This window comes from Ananas comosus, linkage group 10 (assembly GCF_001540865.1).
Source record: "Ananas comosus cultivar F153 linkage group 10, ASM154086v1, whole genome shotgun sequence".
In the NCBI taxonomy this organism is placed as follows: domain Eukaryota; kingdom Viridiplantae; phylum Streptophyta; class Magnoliopsida; order Poales; family Bromeliaceae; genus Ananas; species Ananas comosus.
Genome location: NC_033630.1, coordinates 5034996 through 5053673, shown reverse-complemented (window position 1 = coordinate 5053673; position 18678 = coordinate 5034996). Strand labels below are relative to the sequence as shown.

Here is an 18678-nt window from a genome sequence, read left to right as displayed (position 1 = left end):
TATAAACATAAATAAGACGTCCAAATTTTAAAGTTAAAGGGCCACTAACCGACTTAAATCAATAAATTACAAGATTAGATAATAAAATAAAAAATTTTATAAGTCAGATGGTCAAATCAAACTAGATATTAGTTGAGGTAAATTTTGTATACTTTGTATAGAGTAGTATACTTTCTTCGAAAGAGTGAAAAGGTTGTCACTTTCGACTTTTTGGTACTTGTATCAGCATTGTAGGATTGACATAATAGTAATCCTTCTAAGATTTAGTACTTTCGTCAAAAAATAATATTAATTCAAATATTAGAAATGATCATGAGTTAAAAAATTAGAAGAATAGTGCTCCTGAAAAAATCATTGTCGTGTTTATTTAAAAAATATAATTTTGAAATCTTTATGAAAATCTGGGAGGACGTACAGATAGACACATATCAATCCAGACGGCCCACCAGCGGAGACCCACGCAAATCCATTAACTACTGTGATAGCTTGTTTCAGCTACCGGAACCATCACAACCTAATGCACATGTAAACAAACGCGCATAATAGTAAGAGATATAATAATAGAGAGTGAGAGAGGGTCGTCGTAAGCTCATAATAGCAGAGAAAAAAGGAAAAAGAAACAGGAGAGAAACAAGAAAGAAGGAGATGACGAGCAAGGAGGAGGGGAAGAGCACGGGCGAGCCCCAGACCCCGCAACAGCAGCAGCAGTACGGCACCTTCCAAGGCGTGCCCACCTACCCTCCGCAGCCGCCGGCGATGGGCTTCCCCCAGCCGACTCCGCCGCCCGGCATCACCGGCCACCTGCCGCCCCATTCTGCCCCCACCTACTACGCCCGCGCCTACCAGACCGCTGCTCCAGGTTACTACTGCTCTTCTCCCCGACTAATAAAGGGCCAAATTTAACGATAGATCTAGATCAGATCTTGCTGCCACACAGTCTTTGTGATCGTTGCTTGTGACAACTGCTAGGTCAAAACGCATCGAACCAATCCCTAATCTTCGCTTATGAGTTTGTTTAGCATATTTCGATTACTTTACGCGAGCACAGTTTCATTGAAGCAAGTATGTGGATCGAATTTCAGGTAAGTTCCGTATACTTTTGCTCAATTATTGAATCCAGATGCTGAACTTAGTTGGGGCTTTCGTTGTCTTATAAGCATGTGTGGAGAGATCGACTGCGAGTTTGGAGGTTTTCCTATGTTTGTATGGTGGGAAAGATAATTTTCTTTTTGTTTCTCTCTTCCCTTCGCTTTCTCTCCATCCAGATTCCAGGCAGAGTGAGGGTAGAGGATGGTAGGTGAGGAGAAGAGGAGAATTGATGTGGATTTTAGCTTATTGTTTCGTTTTAACTTGACTCGTTTAATTAATTGGTGCAAATTACTTATCTATAGAGGACATGACCCAATCTTCCTCCTCGGCTGATCGGTTGAAATGAAACAACGATCGTACGGGATCGGCTAGGTGATCGACTCCTTTCTTTCCGTCCCCTCCCTCAGATAGTGAAACCGCGAAATGCCTGCCATAGACTGCTGGCTGCCTTTAGCAGAATCTTGAGTTGTATCGGCATAATATGACTCGAGCTTATGGTAAGTTAGTACACCAAAGAACCTTAAGACAAGGTAGAGATTTTTTCCGAGATGTTGTCGTCGGCGGTTAACCTGGAGGGATAGTCTTTTCCTCTTATCTTTTCCTCTTATCTCTGTGGTGCCCTAGCTACTGGCTAACCGAACGAGAAAGGGTACTAGCTCTTTTCATCCTCAGGTGCCCTTAGTTTGGCATAGATTGACAATGCTTTCACCTTTGCTGGATCAGCCTCGATTCCTCTCTCACTACGATGAAAGCTAAGAGCTTGCTAATCAAAATCACATCTTTTCTTTGAAATAGATCTGACCTTTAGCGAATATGTAATAAGGAATCAAAGAAGTGGAGATAAATAGAATCAAGAATTTCCCCTCCCTTTGTTAGTACTCTATAGAACATTAGAAATTCAAAAGACCGAAGCAAGAGGAGGCTGTGTGAAGTGCAAAGATAGCCGTAGGAAATTGGATTGCCTTCATCATACATGGTGAGAAAGATGATTCGTTGGCGGGAGATCATTTGTTGTTCTATCTAGCTACTGAGAAAGATGTTCTACTACTTTGAAGATTATGGGAAGAACCGGATACAAAGACTTGGGGTCGCTATAGATCAAAATAGAGAACTTGATTCTTCATCCTGCCCGGGCTTATCGCAAGCTAACAGACAATGACAAAAGTGGAGAACTCCATCCGCCATCTCATCGAATCACATAGTATTTGTGTTTAAATAATTGTGAAAGCAGCAACAATGCCAGTGAGGCCATAAGTTCCATTTAGCATTTTTGGAGAACACTCAACGTGCAACGAAAGTATAGTCCTAGAATTTCCCAAGTCAACCTAATATTGAAGTAGGGTCTGTAGACCCTGACGTTCACGCCGTTGTAGAATTAACAATATTCCAATGGACCTCTTGTGAAATAGATCGTAAACTCTGAATTAAAGGGAAAGTTTGCTAATGTCTTTTTAATCTTGAATAATCTACCATGTAATTCCTCTGTAAAGGTATGGGAATCAAGAAGGAATCGGCTTCCTGCCTTTGTACTGAATCCACCGGTTTTAAGTTTTTTTTTTCCTTTTTTTTGACCTATATTCCGTGGTACTTGTTGTAGTCAAGTTGTATTCTCTAATATTTTTGTTCCCTTTGTGGTCTTATAGTTTCTCTCTATGAATTAATACCAGAACCTTTTTGACGAATTAGACCAAGAGATTTAGCCTCTCTCCTATTGTATGCCTTTCTTATACATCTTGTCTGTTAACTCCCTTATCCCTTTCGTACCTAATTTCTTCTCTTTCTCTGCTTCATTATCCACTTTTTCTTCTCTTTCTCTGCTTCATTATCCACTTTTATCTTGTATATTATCACTGCTTTTTTAATTTGTTGATGTTTAAAATCAAATAGCATCATGTCACCATCTACATGACTCGATCTACATCACTACTTCACCTAACTTTTAGTTACAAACCTTATTTTCTGTGCCTAAACCAATCCTTAGATTTGTTAGTTGGTTCCATAGGGCCACATTTAGTTTGATAAGAGGCATTTATCTCATGTCAAGGTTGTTCTTTAATCAGCTCCATGCTGTAGACTATGAATGAATATAATATTGATTATTAGTTTATTCTGAAATTCGTTTCCTGAAAGTTTGAAAATCACATAGAAAATTTTGGTCAATCTCATTTTATAGTGCATTGAGTTAACAGATTTAATTAGTGTTTTGTAATGTTGTATCGTCTGCCAACATTTACACCCGAATGTGTTTATATATGTGGAAGAGTTCATAGCCATTCTAATGAAAATATAATTACCAAAATAGAACTTGCTATGTGTTTAATCATGTTTGCGATGATGTAGAAAGAGACTGCATTACTAAGTAGCTACTTGTCCTAGACTGGTATAATTTACTCTTTACAGATACTGCTTATAGTACATTGGTTTACGTATTGTGATGCAAATGATTCTAATTCTAGATGCTCGTTGATCAGGTAATGCCATTCTACAATTCTGACATTTTGTTTCAGATGTATATGATACTAAAGTTGAAAGTTTGCTAATTCTTACATTTTACGTTTATTTTTGCTTATGTGATATGCAATTATTTTTTTTTTCTCCCAAGACTCTTCAGCGTCAAAACTAACATCAACATGTCCATATTTTGGAGCGAAATATTAGTTTAACTTATCTACAGGATGACGTTATTTTTAAGGATGAAGTTAAACACACGAATCTGATTTTTTGGAAGTATTATCAGTAGACTTAATTTGATACTGTTCATTATCCCATAACTTGATTGTTACCTCATGCCTACATTTAATTTTTTTTTTCCTTTCTTCTTGTACACTTGCATTTCAAGGTTATGAACAAGTTGTTGAAGGCAGGCCGCTAAGAGAACCACGCCTCCCATGCTGTGGATGTGGTGTTGGCTGGTTTTTGTAAGTAACCATAGTTATTGTTAATCTTTTTTTTTAATATAATTTGCAAGATCTTTTTTTCTTTTTCTTTTTTTTTCTCTTTACACTTTTTGTTTTTCCCTTGTCTTTTTCTCTTTATTACTTTAGCTTTTTCTCTTTGACTTTCTGAACCATTAGTTTTGCTTTCATCACCTTTTGGTTGGTTAATCATGATAAGTATTTTCTTATTGGAAGGTTCATAATTGGCTTCTTTCTTGCTGCTATTCCCTGGTATGTTGGAGCTTTCATTCTACTTTGTGTTAGGAGGGTGGACTATAGGGAGAAACCAGGGTATATTGCTTGCACAATAGCAGTAAGTTACCGTTCCTTTTGCTTCCTTCATATTTTCATTTTGATTTACTTAAAAACTTTACTAGTTTCCATCATTGAAAACTGGAGATGTTATTGATCAGCTTCAACGAATGTGTATCTTCTTCCTACGAGCTGAATTTTACTCTTTTTTCAATAGACTTTGCATAGGTCTTTCTTTCCTAGTCTGTAGGCTCCAAATGCTTCTTTATATTTATAGGATTGATGTTGTCACTGACATGCGTCATCTCATTTTTTTTTTTTTCCATCTTCTAGAAATGTTGCTTCAGTTTAAAGAATGCGATGTAGAAGACTTTGTCATTGGAAGCTCAAAAAGAGATTGGGAAGCACCCAATAGGATTTCAACCTTATATGATCATCTATAACTTTTGGTAGAATTTACTGAAGGCGCACATATAATCAGCTGATGAGAGCATTAACGATTTATACGGCCATATGTCCCCTAAATCATTTTTCTCATAATATGATAAATTGTCTTGTAGGTAGAATGCATTATTTTGAAAAAATGTGATTATTCAGACCTTGCAGTGGATAGAAATCAAGCTTGTCGGTTGCAATCACAAAAGAAAACCCCTGCTCGGACCTTGCAAGTTACTGTCGAATAATTTGCTATTGGGAATAAACCGCTTTAAAAATCCGATTGTGATTAATTATCTAACTAATTTTGTGATAAAACTTAATAAATCAACTTACGAGCGCTAAAAATTTAGAAATTGTGGAAGAAGGAAGCCGAAAAAATAATTGATCCAAAAGCGTGCGTAGCACTACCCTAAGGCATATTCCCATCCTTCGTGCAGGATTAAGCGGAAACACTGCCCCAAAGTACGACCGGAATTCCTCCTCATACGAGCACAAACATGGAAGAGGTTGACGGAGAAACTTTCAACACCCAACGACAAAAGGATCAAATGAAGTAGAAGAAAACAATAGAATAAACAACTCTCCAAAGAATTTTTCTTCAAAGGGACTCATATATCTTGTGTCATTAGAACCCAAGAGTTCAACCTATATATATATAGAGTCCGGCTACTATACTCTTATGAGTATGATCACCTTTGTACTCATAAGTCGTTTTTGGTGATAGAGTTTTCGAATCGGCGATCCATACTATTAAACATGATTTAGAGCATTTATAACTTCTAGATATCAAATTTCATAATTTTTTGACATCATTTACATTATGATCAAAAGATCTTAAAATTAATAATTTTTAACGGCCAGTATGAGATACTTGCTAATTTAACTATGTAAAATATTCGGAATTGATTAAATTTTTGATAGAAAATCTATTCACTATCAATAAAGATCAATAACTCTGATATTAAATTGAAGAATCTGATTATCTATTTTAGGAGGTCGTTCAATTTATGCTCCCTTGATGGACTTTAATATAATTTCAAAAAACTACGAAATTTATTTTTTAAAAGTGTCAAATGTTCTAGATCATAATTAACGGTATGGATCGTCAATTCGGAAGCTCTATCATAAAAAACAACTTATAAGTATGAAATAGTCCATACTCATAAGAGTATAGTGACCCTACTCTCTCTCCCTATACTCATAAGAGTATAGTGACCCTACTCTCTCTCCCTATACTCATAAGAGTATAGTGACCCTACTCTCTCTCTCTATCTATATAAATATATATAGAACTAGGCTGGAATACTATTAATAGCACCAAGCTATTGGTGCTATTGGTTTTTCAGCCATTGGATTGAGAAATGTGCGGTTGGATGATATGGGTCCCTTAAGGTTGAGTGGGTGGTTGGTTGAATAGTATAATCTAACAGGTAAAAATAATAAAAGGGTTAAATCTAACTGTAGAAAACTCGATAGCACCAAGTCTTTGGTGCTATCGATAGTATCCCTGCCGGACTCTCTCTCTCTCTCTCTCTCTCTCTCTCTCTCTCTATATATATATATAGGATGAAATTAGAACGTTACTCCCAACGTTTTGTGCGGAACGTTGGGAGTGGGTGCGCAAAAGGCGGTCGTGCATGCGCTCACGGAGCAAGCATGCACGGAGTGGATGCCGTAACATTTGCAATAAGAACGACATTAAAACTAATAATAATAATAATAATAATAATAATAATAATAAATTTAAACAAAAAATTTTGGGGTTTTCTCCAACATTTGTTACAATGTTCAGACCCTGAGTGAGTGCTAGGCTTTCAAGATGTGTACTCGTTTACGTTCTTGGAGACAACTTCTAGCCAATAAACCATTTTAGCAAACTATCGATTTAACACGTAAGCCGTTGAGACTTGGAGCTTGTAAAATGCCTATGATATGCAGTTGTACAGCTCACATTAAATTCTAGTCTGGTGCACAAATACTGACCGACAGCCACCTACCCACGTATGAAGACGGAATAGAGTTGTAGGGGTTTTGGGTAGATTCTATATCATCGAAGTGATATCACCTACCTGCTCGAAGCACTATGGATCTCAAAGATTTTGCATTTTTGTTGATTATGTTGTTTTACGCTTGTACTATTGTTCTAAAGAATATTATTATTGTGAGTGATATTTGCCCTTTCCAACATCTTAAAAATGATTGTAGGTTATATTGTTTTTATAACTCTTCCATTAATATGTGCTGCAAAAAACAGGATTCTTTTCAAGATATTTTAGCACTATTACCTTTTATCTTATGCGCAACTTGCTGCTCTTACATATCTATAAAATGTCTGCTTGTTATTGAAAATGTTGTGGTGAAACATTCATTTGACATCATTGTGTACCATATTTCTGATACGGTATTGAACTACATAGCGTGCAAACATGGAAAAAAAAAAAAAGAGAAAAAAAACATGTTAACCATATAGGGAATTGCACCAATATTTCCTTTTGTTATGTAGTTAGCAATTTCTGACTAGCATGGCAATGATTGTATAAATTCTGAATTTTCCTTGATGAACAACATTTCCATTCTTATAGTGAACCCTTTTTCTTTTTCTTTTTCTTTTTTTTTTTTTCTCTACCTTTTCTTTTCCAAAGACTGATGATCTGTCTAACGAGAACTTTTTGCATGCCATGACAGGCCGTTCTTGCCGCAATTGCTATTATCATTGGAGCAACAAAGGGAGCTGATGCGTGGTGATTGTAACTACCGATATGTGATATGTATATCGAAAATAAAAATATGATGTAATTTATCGTTATGTCTGTGTCTTTGGAGGTTCAGGATTCTGTGGAACATTGCATGTAATTAATGGTATGTTAACTCTTGTGTATGTGTATCAGTATTTGGCTAAGATTAGTTTTGTGCAGGAGATGGTTTGAGTATTTTTTTTGCCTTTTCTGCTCTACATTGTGTGATGATCAAAATTAGGTTCGACTAAGTTGTGCAAGAGAACTATGATAGTATTAATTAAACTCTATACTAAACGAGGAACCAAACACGCTTGGTGGTTGAGCCACGTCGCCTCCTATAGTATAGGTTTTCTTATGCATACTAGTGAAGGGTCTGCGCTTCACGACAGATGAGTAATATTTCAGATATTTAAGTCCAACAATTATATATATATAGAGTCCGGCTACTATGCTATCGGTAGCACGGAGCGCTCCGTGCTACCAAGTTGTTTTCGATGATGCGGCTTTCAAATCGACGATCGGCTCCGTTAAACTTGATCTACACTATTGAAAGTATTTGGAAACTAAATTTCAGATTTTTTCGATATCATTTGACTAGTGATCAACAAATCTCAAAATTGACAATTTTAATGGCCGATGTGGTGTGTTTGTGAGTTTAACGGTGTAAAACAATCCAAATGCGATGAAAATTTTATAGAAAATTCTTTTCACTATTTAGAGTAAGATCAGTATATTTGATCTTGAATTTAAATCTTTTATCATCATTTTTTATGAGATTTTTATTTTCAGCCGTTCAATTTTAGACTACATTGTTTGTAGGTAAATGATATCGAAAAATATGAAATTTAGTTTCTAAATACTTTTCAATAGTGTAGCATCAAGTTCTAACGGCCAGAGCTCGATCGTCGATTTGAGAAGCGCATCATCGAAACAACTTGGTAGCACGGAGCGCTCCGTACGCTACCGGCATAGTATTAGTAGGCCTAGTTCATTATATCTAGTATATATTATAATATTATATATATATATAGTATCTGATTATATATATATATAATATATATATGTACGGCTCGGTGCTTTGTAAAAGCACCATAGCATTTTGGTGCTTGTAAATTCTTCTAACCATAGATCTACAAATCTTGATCATTTTCATCTCCGTTAGATTATACTATTCAACCAACCACAGCCATTCGAACCTAGGCAGGCGGGCACCATCATCCTAACCGCGCCCATCCCTTAATTCAAGTGTCGAAAGATTAACAAGCACGCAATGACTTGGTACTTTTTAAAGCATAGGGAGCTTAATTCATATATATATATAATATATATATATATTAGAGCTTAGGCTGATATACTATCGGTTACACAGAGGCCTCCTGTGCTAGCAACGTTATTTTCAATGATGTGGCTTCTAATCGCGACGATGGCTCCGTTAGACTTGAATTCTACACTATTAAAAGTCATTTGAAACAAATTTCATAAGTTTCGGCATTATTATACCTATCAAACGAGTAGTCAAAAAATAAACGGCCTGAAATGAAATCTCATAAAAAACAGTGATAAAGAATTCAAAATTCAAATCATAAGTATTTGTCTTGTTGCGCTATTGATGTTTAAGTATAGAATTTTCTAAATTAAATTTCATCTAATTCTGGAGTACTTCTACAACCGTTGAACTAAAACGCATCATATTACCATTAATAAACTCTGTTAATATTTGAACTTTTGATCACTAGCCAATATGATGTCGAAAAATTATTAAATTAGTTTCCAAATACTTTTTAATAGTGTAGACTCAAGTCTACGGAAGCCGTATCGTCGATTTGAAAGCCGCCAATCATTTTAAAACAACTTGGTAGCAACGGAGGCCTGGTACGCGATAGTATAACCAGCCTAAGCTATATATATATATAATATATATATATAATATATGAGAGAGAGCAGAAGAGAGACGAGGGAGAGGAGAGAGTAGATCGGAAGAAATTGCGGAATACTATTAATGTAAACGCTCTTTTGCTATCAAGTTTTAACCCTTGGATGAAAATTTAGGGTCAGGATGATATTTAGGTCGATTAGCAGTTTGAGTCGCCCCCTAGGGTTGAGTGGTCGCCCACTCTGGGTTATAGTATTGTAATCCACTTTTAGAAAATAATGAAAAGAGTTGATCCGAAGGCTAAAAAACTGGTAGCAACAATGAATTTTTATACTAATTAGCTAAGCCCAGTCCAATCTCTCTCCTCCTCTCTCTCTCTATATATATATAATATGATATATCGAAGTCCTAACATAGATAATAAAATTATAGGCAAAAGTATCCAAAAAAGAATTGTAGAAAGTGTCAGTATCTTATGCTAATAGTTTTATCAAATAAGTAAACAATTATAAACGTCAAGAAGTAGCAGCGGCAAATGATTCTTCATTATTCTCTTCATCTTCTTTCTTCTCTTCATCTTCCTCTTCATCTGATTGCGTAGACTCATAAAACCTACAAAAAAATTAAAACAATTAAACGTAAATTATATTAAATATCAATAGAGTATTTAATTTTTTTTTTTTGGACATTACAAAAGCCGACGTCTTTTCACAAGTTGGACTTTATGGTTGCCAACACCAGGTTGTGCGCAACTGACAATAAAATTTTATATAAAAATTAGAACAGAATAAAAAAACATTTCGGTAGTTAGATTCAGCTCCTTATCCCTCTTCTATCTAGTTTAGTTCAGTGAAGAAGTAGCGAGCTGAAGTAATATAGCCCCATTTTTGTCAACATCCTCGTCGTCTCGAAAAAGAAAGAAAGCAGTACTATGCCTTTTACGATTTTCTTTCTTGGTAGCAACAATCTTCCTTTTTTCAAAAAGTAGATGAAAAGCGCATAAGAAGATAGTAAAATAATTAGTTCAGAGTGATGAAAAGAAGCTCGCAGCGTTAAATATAAGAGCAAAATTCTAACCATTGAAATGAGAAAGATATACGAATACTTAGCAATAAGTAGGGGTAGAAAGAGGGAAGTACACATTCTGTTGCACAACTTAGTTGCCAAACACGCATAATAAAAAAAAATAAATGGGTGCAGCAGCACAAAATACACAAAATACTTTGCAATTTTGACTGTCAACCCAATTGAACGGACATAGCTTCGGAGGGGCCAGATTCTGCAGCAGGTGGAGTAGGGCCAAGACGGGTTATCACGGCATGACACTCCTCGATAGCATCGGATCCTGGTCTGCTCAGTTATAAATTCATTTTTTTGTGCTACGGTGGAGATGTAACACTCCTTTAAAAAGTTATAATCCTGAACCAATTTACTATACTGGGCAAGTAGCACCGCGTGATCAGTAGTTAGATGCTCATATAAATTCTTATAAAATATACTGTCATTGTAGTTTACATCTTTAACTTGCAGATCTAATTCAGCAACCAACTTCTTAATATCTAATTCAGCCCGTGCCGAGGTCGTTGCTAGGCTACCCGAACACCGAACATTTTCAATTATAGATTCGCTTCGAGATATTGGAAGATCTATATATGCTAAGAAATTTCCATCAGTGTCAGACATCAGAACACATTGAGGCACTTCCATCTAAAGCTGCTCGGACACTTCCTGCAGCAAGCGTGTGTAGGAGAGTTGGATAAGTGCCATGCCTACAGCTACAAGAGGGATAAGACACAGGGAGAGGAGTAGCAAGTGGACCAAGAGTGGAATGATGGAATTTTTTAACAGTAAAGGAGAAGTATGCAAACTATAAACAATTTAGAGTTTTGTATAGACTCTAAAATGAAGGGATGGATAATTAAGCTAGAAAAAGATAAATGCAACAGCTCAAAAAAGAAGAAGAATTAGAAGAAACAAGAGGCACCAAGTAAGAGAACCAAAAAGTAAAAAGAGAAAACAAATCATGTGCGAAAAAAAGAGCAAAGTAAGGGAAATTCGAAAATGCATTTACAAAAAAACAATGATAAGAATAATTAGAAAACTTATATAAAAGAAAGAAGAGCAAAAAGAGGAATCGCCAAACCGAAGCAATTCCTTTTGAAATTAAGATCAAAATAGCAAGGCTCAGGCTGCTCAAGCATGCAATGCTGTCACGCCCCAAACCAAAGGCATAACAGACGTCGCACACTTGTTAGAATAGTAAATATGCAAGGATACAGAACCCAACAAAGAAATAGACAAAAAGATAATCACAAAATTCGCTAAATTACATTGTACGAAGAAGAAAAAAACAGAAATGAATAAATCTTGATAATTCAAGTAACCTATTAATCAACATATACCTAACTACACAGAGACAAAAATAACAAAAAGTACCTCGAACAGCAAAGTACGGCTAGCGTTCGCTTGGTCTTGCCCCTGCCCAGCAAAACAATCACAAAACCTGAGTAAGCAACTATACACCACATTAGTTGGATTAAGTATACAAATAAATATATATAAAAAATAATTTAAGCTACTAGTTTTTAATTTACAAATTTTTTTTAAAAAAATAAGATTATCAGAATTTAAAATTCAGATCAAATAGGAACTAAAAATTTACATAGTACCACTTCTTTTAGCAAATAAACGAAAAAAAATTAAGTCTCAGGTAGCTAACTATATTATATGATTCGTTGGCGAGATCTAAAGGCACCCGAAGGCGCAAAATAGAACAGAGGCACCCAAAGGTGCATTTACATAATAGGGGCGCTCGGAAGCGCAAATACAAAACAGAGGCGCGGATAGGCGGAGGCACCCGAAGGCGCAATACAAAAACGAAGCTAACTTTTATAACAGAATACATGTCGACATGACGAACATTAATACAATAGAATACCAAGAAATATTTATAATTTAAAACACTTACCCAGTCACTAATTTACAGAATATATTATCAAATCTCAAAATTCTTTTGCTAAAAGAACCCATCAATCAAAACTGAAACTCATTTTTTAGAAATGTGTGATAATACGCTTATCCCTTAATTTTGAAATCTACAAAATAAAGATTTTCACACAATCAAGATATTTTCCTAATTATTTTACAAAAAACTAACAGATATCCGGTCGCTTACCTCCAAATAATCAAAGTATTGATCGGTCAAATACCAAAAATCAAACTATCAACGAAACCCTTCAAAGATGGTGAAGAAAAGGATGGCAATCAAGGTGCTATTGGTAGTAAACAAAAAGAGCGCCGATAGTGATCATGAAGCACGACGACAGCCAATGACGGCAGCAACAATTTCAGAGGAAGAGCGAAGATCGAGAGTCTGAGCGCACAAGCGTGCATGAGAGGTGTGGTGCACGACGGAAGAGCTAACAAGAGATTAAAAAAAAAGGATGGAACAGATCAAAAGAGAGAAAAATTAAAAGGCGGTGGAGTCTCCACATGGGAGAAAAAAGAGAGAGACAACCAAAAATTAATCAGGGTTAATATGCACAAAATGTAACTGAGCCCCTCTACTAATTCAAATTACCAAGAAATCACATTTCAAAATAAAGGGACCTAAACATATAATTATTAAATCTGGGGTATTACAATCTTCCCCCTAGTAAAATTTCGTCCTCGAAATTTTCTTGTAAAAATAAAAAAAAAATTTAAGAATGAGGCAATAGATATTCCAAATTAATAAAACTTTTGTCCTCAAAATCTAAATTACTCTTTCAGAGAATGGATATGACTATTGTTTATTTTAGCTTTATATTTTGATATCATCATTCACATGCCAATCGCTATAAAAAAAAATGCTCAAAATATAATCTAACCACTTATTTCATATACAAACATAGAATTTAATCTCCACAAACATACTATAATCTCAATGGGATATAGATGGATTACTAATAGTTACAAAGTCTAGAGAATCAAGAATTGAATTTTGAATCTCCCTTGAACGACCGGCTAAAATCTAACTACGATATATCCATCATGCGAAGATAGACAAAATGCTATATGGAGTTAATCATAATAGGAACGTTTAATGTAACTTGAGGCAAATGATTTAAAAGTTGATCTAAATACAATCAATCACCCTATTTCATAGGTTGATCAAGTTGCCAGGGCATCATTAATTTAATTTAGGTTAAACAAAATACCTAACCAAGAAAAGGACAGCAATAAAAGTGATATAATTAGTATATGATAGGAAATACACTCTCACGTATTAAAAAGATTTGCAATAGGAGGGACACGTGAGAAGACAAAATAATTTCTCAATCAAATAATCAAAGGATAAAATAGCGCATATTAGAAACTAAATGTATAATCATAATCTTTTTCATGTCAAAAGAACTTGAAGACAGAAATGTAATGTTAAGACGCTAAGCTTCTACATCAAAATTGAGAATCAAAAGTAAAAAAAAAATTAGCAATAATGACAGAACTAACAAAACTAAAATCTTAACTAGAATGTTATAGCTCATGATCAAACCAATAACAAAGATTGGTCCAATGGATGAACAAGAAGGATATATATGAGGTCAAACATATCTGTAAGACAGAAATAAAGAATTTCAATTACAATTACATACAATATTAAGAAGGATAGATCTAATCGAATATTCTCAAAGCCAAAGTATAGATTGGTAAGAGAACACAAGAATGGAAGAACATAATCAGAATTTTAATCTTCGAAAGCCAGAAGTCTACCCCTCTCACACGTTCTCGCATGTCTAAGATGAACCTTATCATCCTATTGCTCAATTTCTACAAATCCTATGAACCTTAAACCTAGGCTTTGATACCATTTTTTTGTCACGCCCCAAACCTGAGGCATAACAAACGCCGCACACTTGCTAGAATAGCAAATATGCAAGACTACAGAACCCAACAAAGAAATAGACAATAAGATAATCACAAAATTCGCTAAATTACATGGTACGAAGAATAAAAATATAGAAATGAATAAATCTCGATAATTCAAGTAACCTATTAACCAACATATACCTAACTACACAAAGACAAAAATAACAAAAAGTAACTCGAACAGTTAAGTACGGCTAGCGTTCACTTGGCCTTGCCCTCGCCGAACAAAACAATTACGAAATCTGGGTAAGCAACTATACACCATACTAGATCCAGAGGCACCCGAAGGAGCAAAATAGAACAGAGGCACCTGAAGGTGCATACACAGAATAGAGGTGCTCGAAAGCGCAAATACATAACAGAGGTGTGGATAGGTGCAGGCACCCGAAGGGGCAATACAAAAACGAAGCTAGCTTCTATAACAGAATATATATCGACATGACCAACATTAGCATAGCATAATACCAAGAGATATTTATAATTTAAAACACTTACCCAGTCTTAAAGAATACATTATCAAATCTCAAAATTTTGTTGCTAAAGAATCCATCAATCAAAATTGAAACACATTTTTCAGAAATGTGTGATAATACGCTTTACCCTTAATTTTGAAATCTACAAAATAAAAATTTTCACACAATCAAAATATTTTTCTAAATTATTTTATAAAAAACTAACGGATGTTCGGTCGCTTTCCTCCAAATAATCAAAGTATTGATGGGTCAAATACCAAAAATCAAACTATCGACGGAACCCTTCAAAGATAGTGAAGAAAAGGATGGCAATCAAGGTGCCATTGTGCCGTTGATGGTGAACAACAAGTGCGCCGATAGTGATCATGAAGTACGACGGCAGCCAATGATGGCAGCAATAATTTCAGAGGACGAGCGAAGATCGAGAGTCCGAGCGCGCGAGCACGCGTGAGAGGTGCGGGGCACGATGGGAGAGCAAGAGATTAAAAAAAAGGATTGAGTATATCAAAAGAGAGAAAAACTAAAAGGCGGCTAGGGTCTCCATGTAGGAGAAAAGAGATAGACATAGCCAAAAATTAATTAGGGTTAATATGCACAAAATGCAACCAAGCCCCTCTATTAATTCAAATTACCAAAAAGTCTACATTTCAAAATAAAGGGACATAACAAATAATTATTAAATTTGGGGTATTACAAATGCAATGCGCGAGTAGAGGGTAGCGTAGGAGTAGTTTGTTGCCAAGAGCGGCCAACATAAAAAAATAAATTATGAAGCGGCCTAAAAATGGCTGTGAAAACCTCCCACCAGTCGCAAGAAGTAATAATAAGTGGTTGCCTACGCGCAGGTTACCCAAACATTCTCATGTTCTACGTCGATTTTTTTTTTACTGCTGCCTAGCATCACTAATACAAAACAAAAGGGAAAACCCCAACCAACAGTAAAAAGCACCAATGAGTGGTTGCCTACGCGTAGGCCGTCCAGAAATAAAAAATTTCCTAGGCCTTTTCATTTTTTTACTCTCACCTATCATCACTACCTCAAAACAAAAGGAAAAGAAGATAGAACTTTTTTAAATTTGTAATAAACAAATAGTGAATATTTAAAACATACTGTAAAATTTTTTTTTTTAAAAAGAAATACCATAAGGCATAAGCACCAAGCACATGAAATATGTATTTTAAAAAAAAGGAAACCAAAAAAATTCAAAATATGAGACACAAATTGTGAAAAAAAAATTAACGAATCGAAAGATGAATAGCTAGAGAACAGGGAATAGCAAATGCACCAAACACGTGAAATACTTGATCAAAAACAGGAATGCATAGAAAAACGACAGAAAAGTTAAAAACAACAAATATAAGAACAAAAAAAAAAAATAGTAGAACGCAAGTAAGAAAATGGGTTCAGCCTAAAACTTGACCAGGCAATCTTCATTATGGAGGAAGAGCAGTGATAGAAGCGCGTCATGTGGGTTAAGAAACAGAAGAGATTGAAGCCAAATTTGCCGCAGAAACCCAACCAGAGCAAGTAGCCCAAAATATTGAGCGGTTGCCTGTTAGCAGGCCATCCAAACATCGGCTCTCTCCAAAACCTAACTGGAGTTCCTATTTTAATTCTTTTTTTCTTTCAAAGCCCCTCGTCACTGCCCTGAAGGCACATCGAAATAAGAGGGACAGAGGCAAGAGGGAGGCGAGCGAAGCCCCTAAAGAAAAACTAGTAAAAAATATTTAAAAATCTCAAATTAGGAAGAACAAAATGACTAAACAGCCGAACAAACCCAAAAAGTAACCAAACGACAAAACCATAACCCCCAAAAATAGAGAGAGGTAGGGGCCAGAAACCTTAAAACCACGGTCAGACCAATACCAAAGGAGGCCATACCTTTGGGGAAGGTAGCAAAGGGGGTAGGTACTTTTATAGGTACCTAAGCAACAATGTATACAACAACAGTTAGAGCCTCTTGAAAATTTTTGTACAATTTACTAATAGTTCCATGTTATTCCATTAATGAGTTGAGAATTTACTCTTCAGTTGGAAGGAGTTTAATGCTCTGCTGTATGGAGCAGCCAAGAATTTAATGTCATGTAGTGTGTGAAATAGTCACATTAGTTATAATGCTTCCTACTATACAACAACTACAAAAGGAGCATGAAGGCCATGAAGAAGGCAAGAGGACTAATAAAAGTCCTAAGGTAATTAAAAAAAATGGAGATCTTGCTAACAGAGAGATGAATTGAATGAGATTATTAATTGCAAAGATCTGGCAAATCTAGAAAAAATCTTGCAGATCACATTATCACATTATATATATACACACACACACAAAGGGGGAGAGAGTAAGAAGTCCACGGTGGACCTCTCACTCCACACGGTCCATAAGGCTGAGTGCAGTCTTGTGGACCGCGTTGTTCCCCAACACGGTACGCTGCGTTTTTTCTTCTTCCTCACCCTTCCTCTTTTCTTCTTTGCTGTTCTCATCTCCATGTTTCCTTCAAAATCGATCAGGCAAGGTTGCTCGACTGCTTACGAGGAGATGCGCAAATCTGCGAAGCGATGGTCGCGCGACGCCGATCCAAGAAATTTTATCTTTCCGCAGTCGTCCAATCCTAATTTTATTGAGAAATTTCATCTTTCCAGGCCGCTCAATCCAAATTTTTCGGAATATAATTCGACGAAACCGTTTTGATCGCGAATACTTTGAGTAAAAGAAAAAAAATACATTTTATTCCAATTTTTTTGAAAAAAGTTCATAAACGGATTATTTTATACGTTTTGTTGATTGTTCATGAATAATTCGCGTGTTATACGCGAATTAACTAGCTAAGATGTAATGTTGTTTTGATGAAATTTTTAATTTGGAATTGAGTTGACTTTATTGTGATTTTGGGTTTGATGAAGTTTAGGTTGGAATTACAGTTTTCAGTTACTATATGGTCAACTGACTGCACCGTCATAGTCGTTAGAAATTGTAAAAAAAAAAATTAACCAAAATATTTTCCTAAATAGAAAAATCTAACTAAAATACATTGTAAATTTTTCTAAACAATTAAAAATTAAAAAGTAAAAAAGTTATAGAGGTAATATAACGTCTAGCTCAATCTATGACGTTTGAACTGAAAGGCCATGCCAGATCGGTTGATTCAAAAATTGGCCCACTTTCTGGCCTGTTTTGGTCCGGTTGAATATGGATCGTGTCAGCTGGCGAGTGCCGAGCATCATAATACACCCTTTGTCAAAGTCCAAGTGAGTCATGCTCAAACATGAATGAGCTAATCCAAACTCGTGTTTGGCTCATCAAGATTTCGAGCTGAAAAATTTAATTCATATTCGACTTGTTTATTAAACAAGCATCAATCTTGAAGTCATTTAGGGCCCGTTTGCCCTAGCTTCTGAAAAAGTGATTTCTGCAGAATTGATTTTCGTTTAGAAAAGTAATTTATGTTAAAAGTTGTAGAGCGTTTAGCTGAGTCTGATAGAAAAGTGATTGCTGAAATGATTTTAGAAAGCTATTTGGCATTTTTTTTTGCTGAAATGATTTTGTAATGCTGTTTAACAGTAGTTATTTTTAAAATTAATTAATATTACATGTCAATATTTCACGTTATTAATAATTATTTAATATAACAAAAATGTATAATGAATCTAATGATAAATATCTATTAGGATAACAATTTATCTAAATGTGCTCATCAATGATGCAACAATACGATCGCAAGTTTGGGTCATGATGTAATCATTTGTTAATGTACTATGAGTCTGTGCCGAACTGCTTGTACTGCTTTCATCTACTTTAATGTTGGGCATATAATTCATATCTCGATCACATTTGTTGAGCTCTTAATCTTGCGTCGAACTCATCCTAATAAAATTGTGAAGTGCCATAGCTGCAGTCACTATTTTTGATTGACTTGGCACTGGATAACCTTGCATCATTTGTAATATACGCCATCATACTTTAAGGTTGTGTTTG

At 35.3% G+C, this 18678-nt stretch overlaps 1 protein-coding gene across 1 annotated transcript; it reads left to right on the top strand.

Annotated features, from left to right (window-relative positions):
• LOC109716401 (60S ribosomal protein L18a-like protein) lies at window positions 548-7647 on the top strand. The gene is made up of 4 exons (XM_020241827.1): window positions 548-859; window positions 3929-4007; window positions 4221-4338; window positions 7401-7647. The coding sequence occupies exons 1-4, from the start codon at window positions 646-648 to the stop codon at window positions 7458-7460; spliced, it is 471 nt and encodes a 156-aa protein (XP_020097416.1). The 5' UTR covers window positions 548-645; the 3' UTR covers window positions 7461-7647.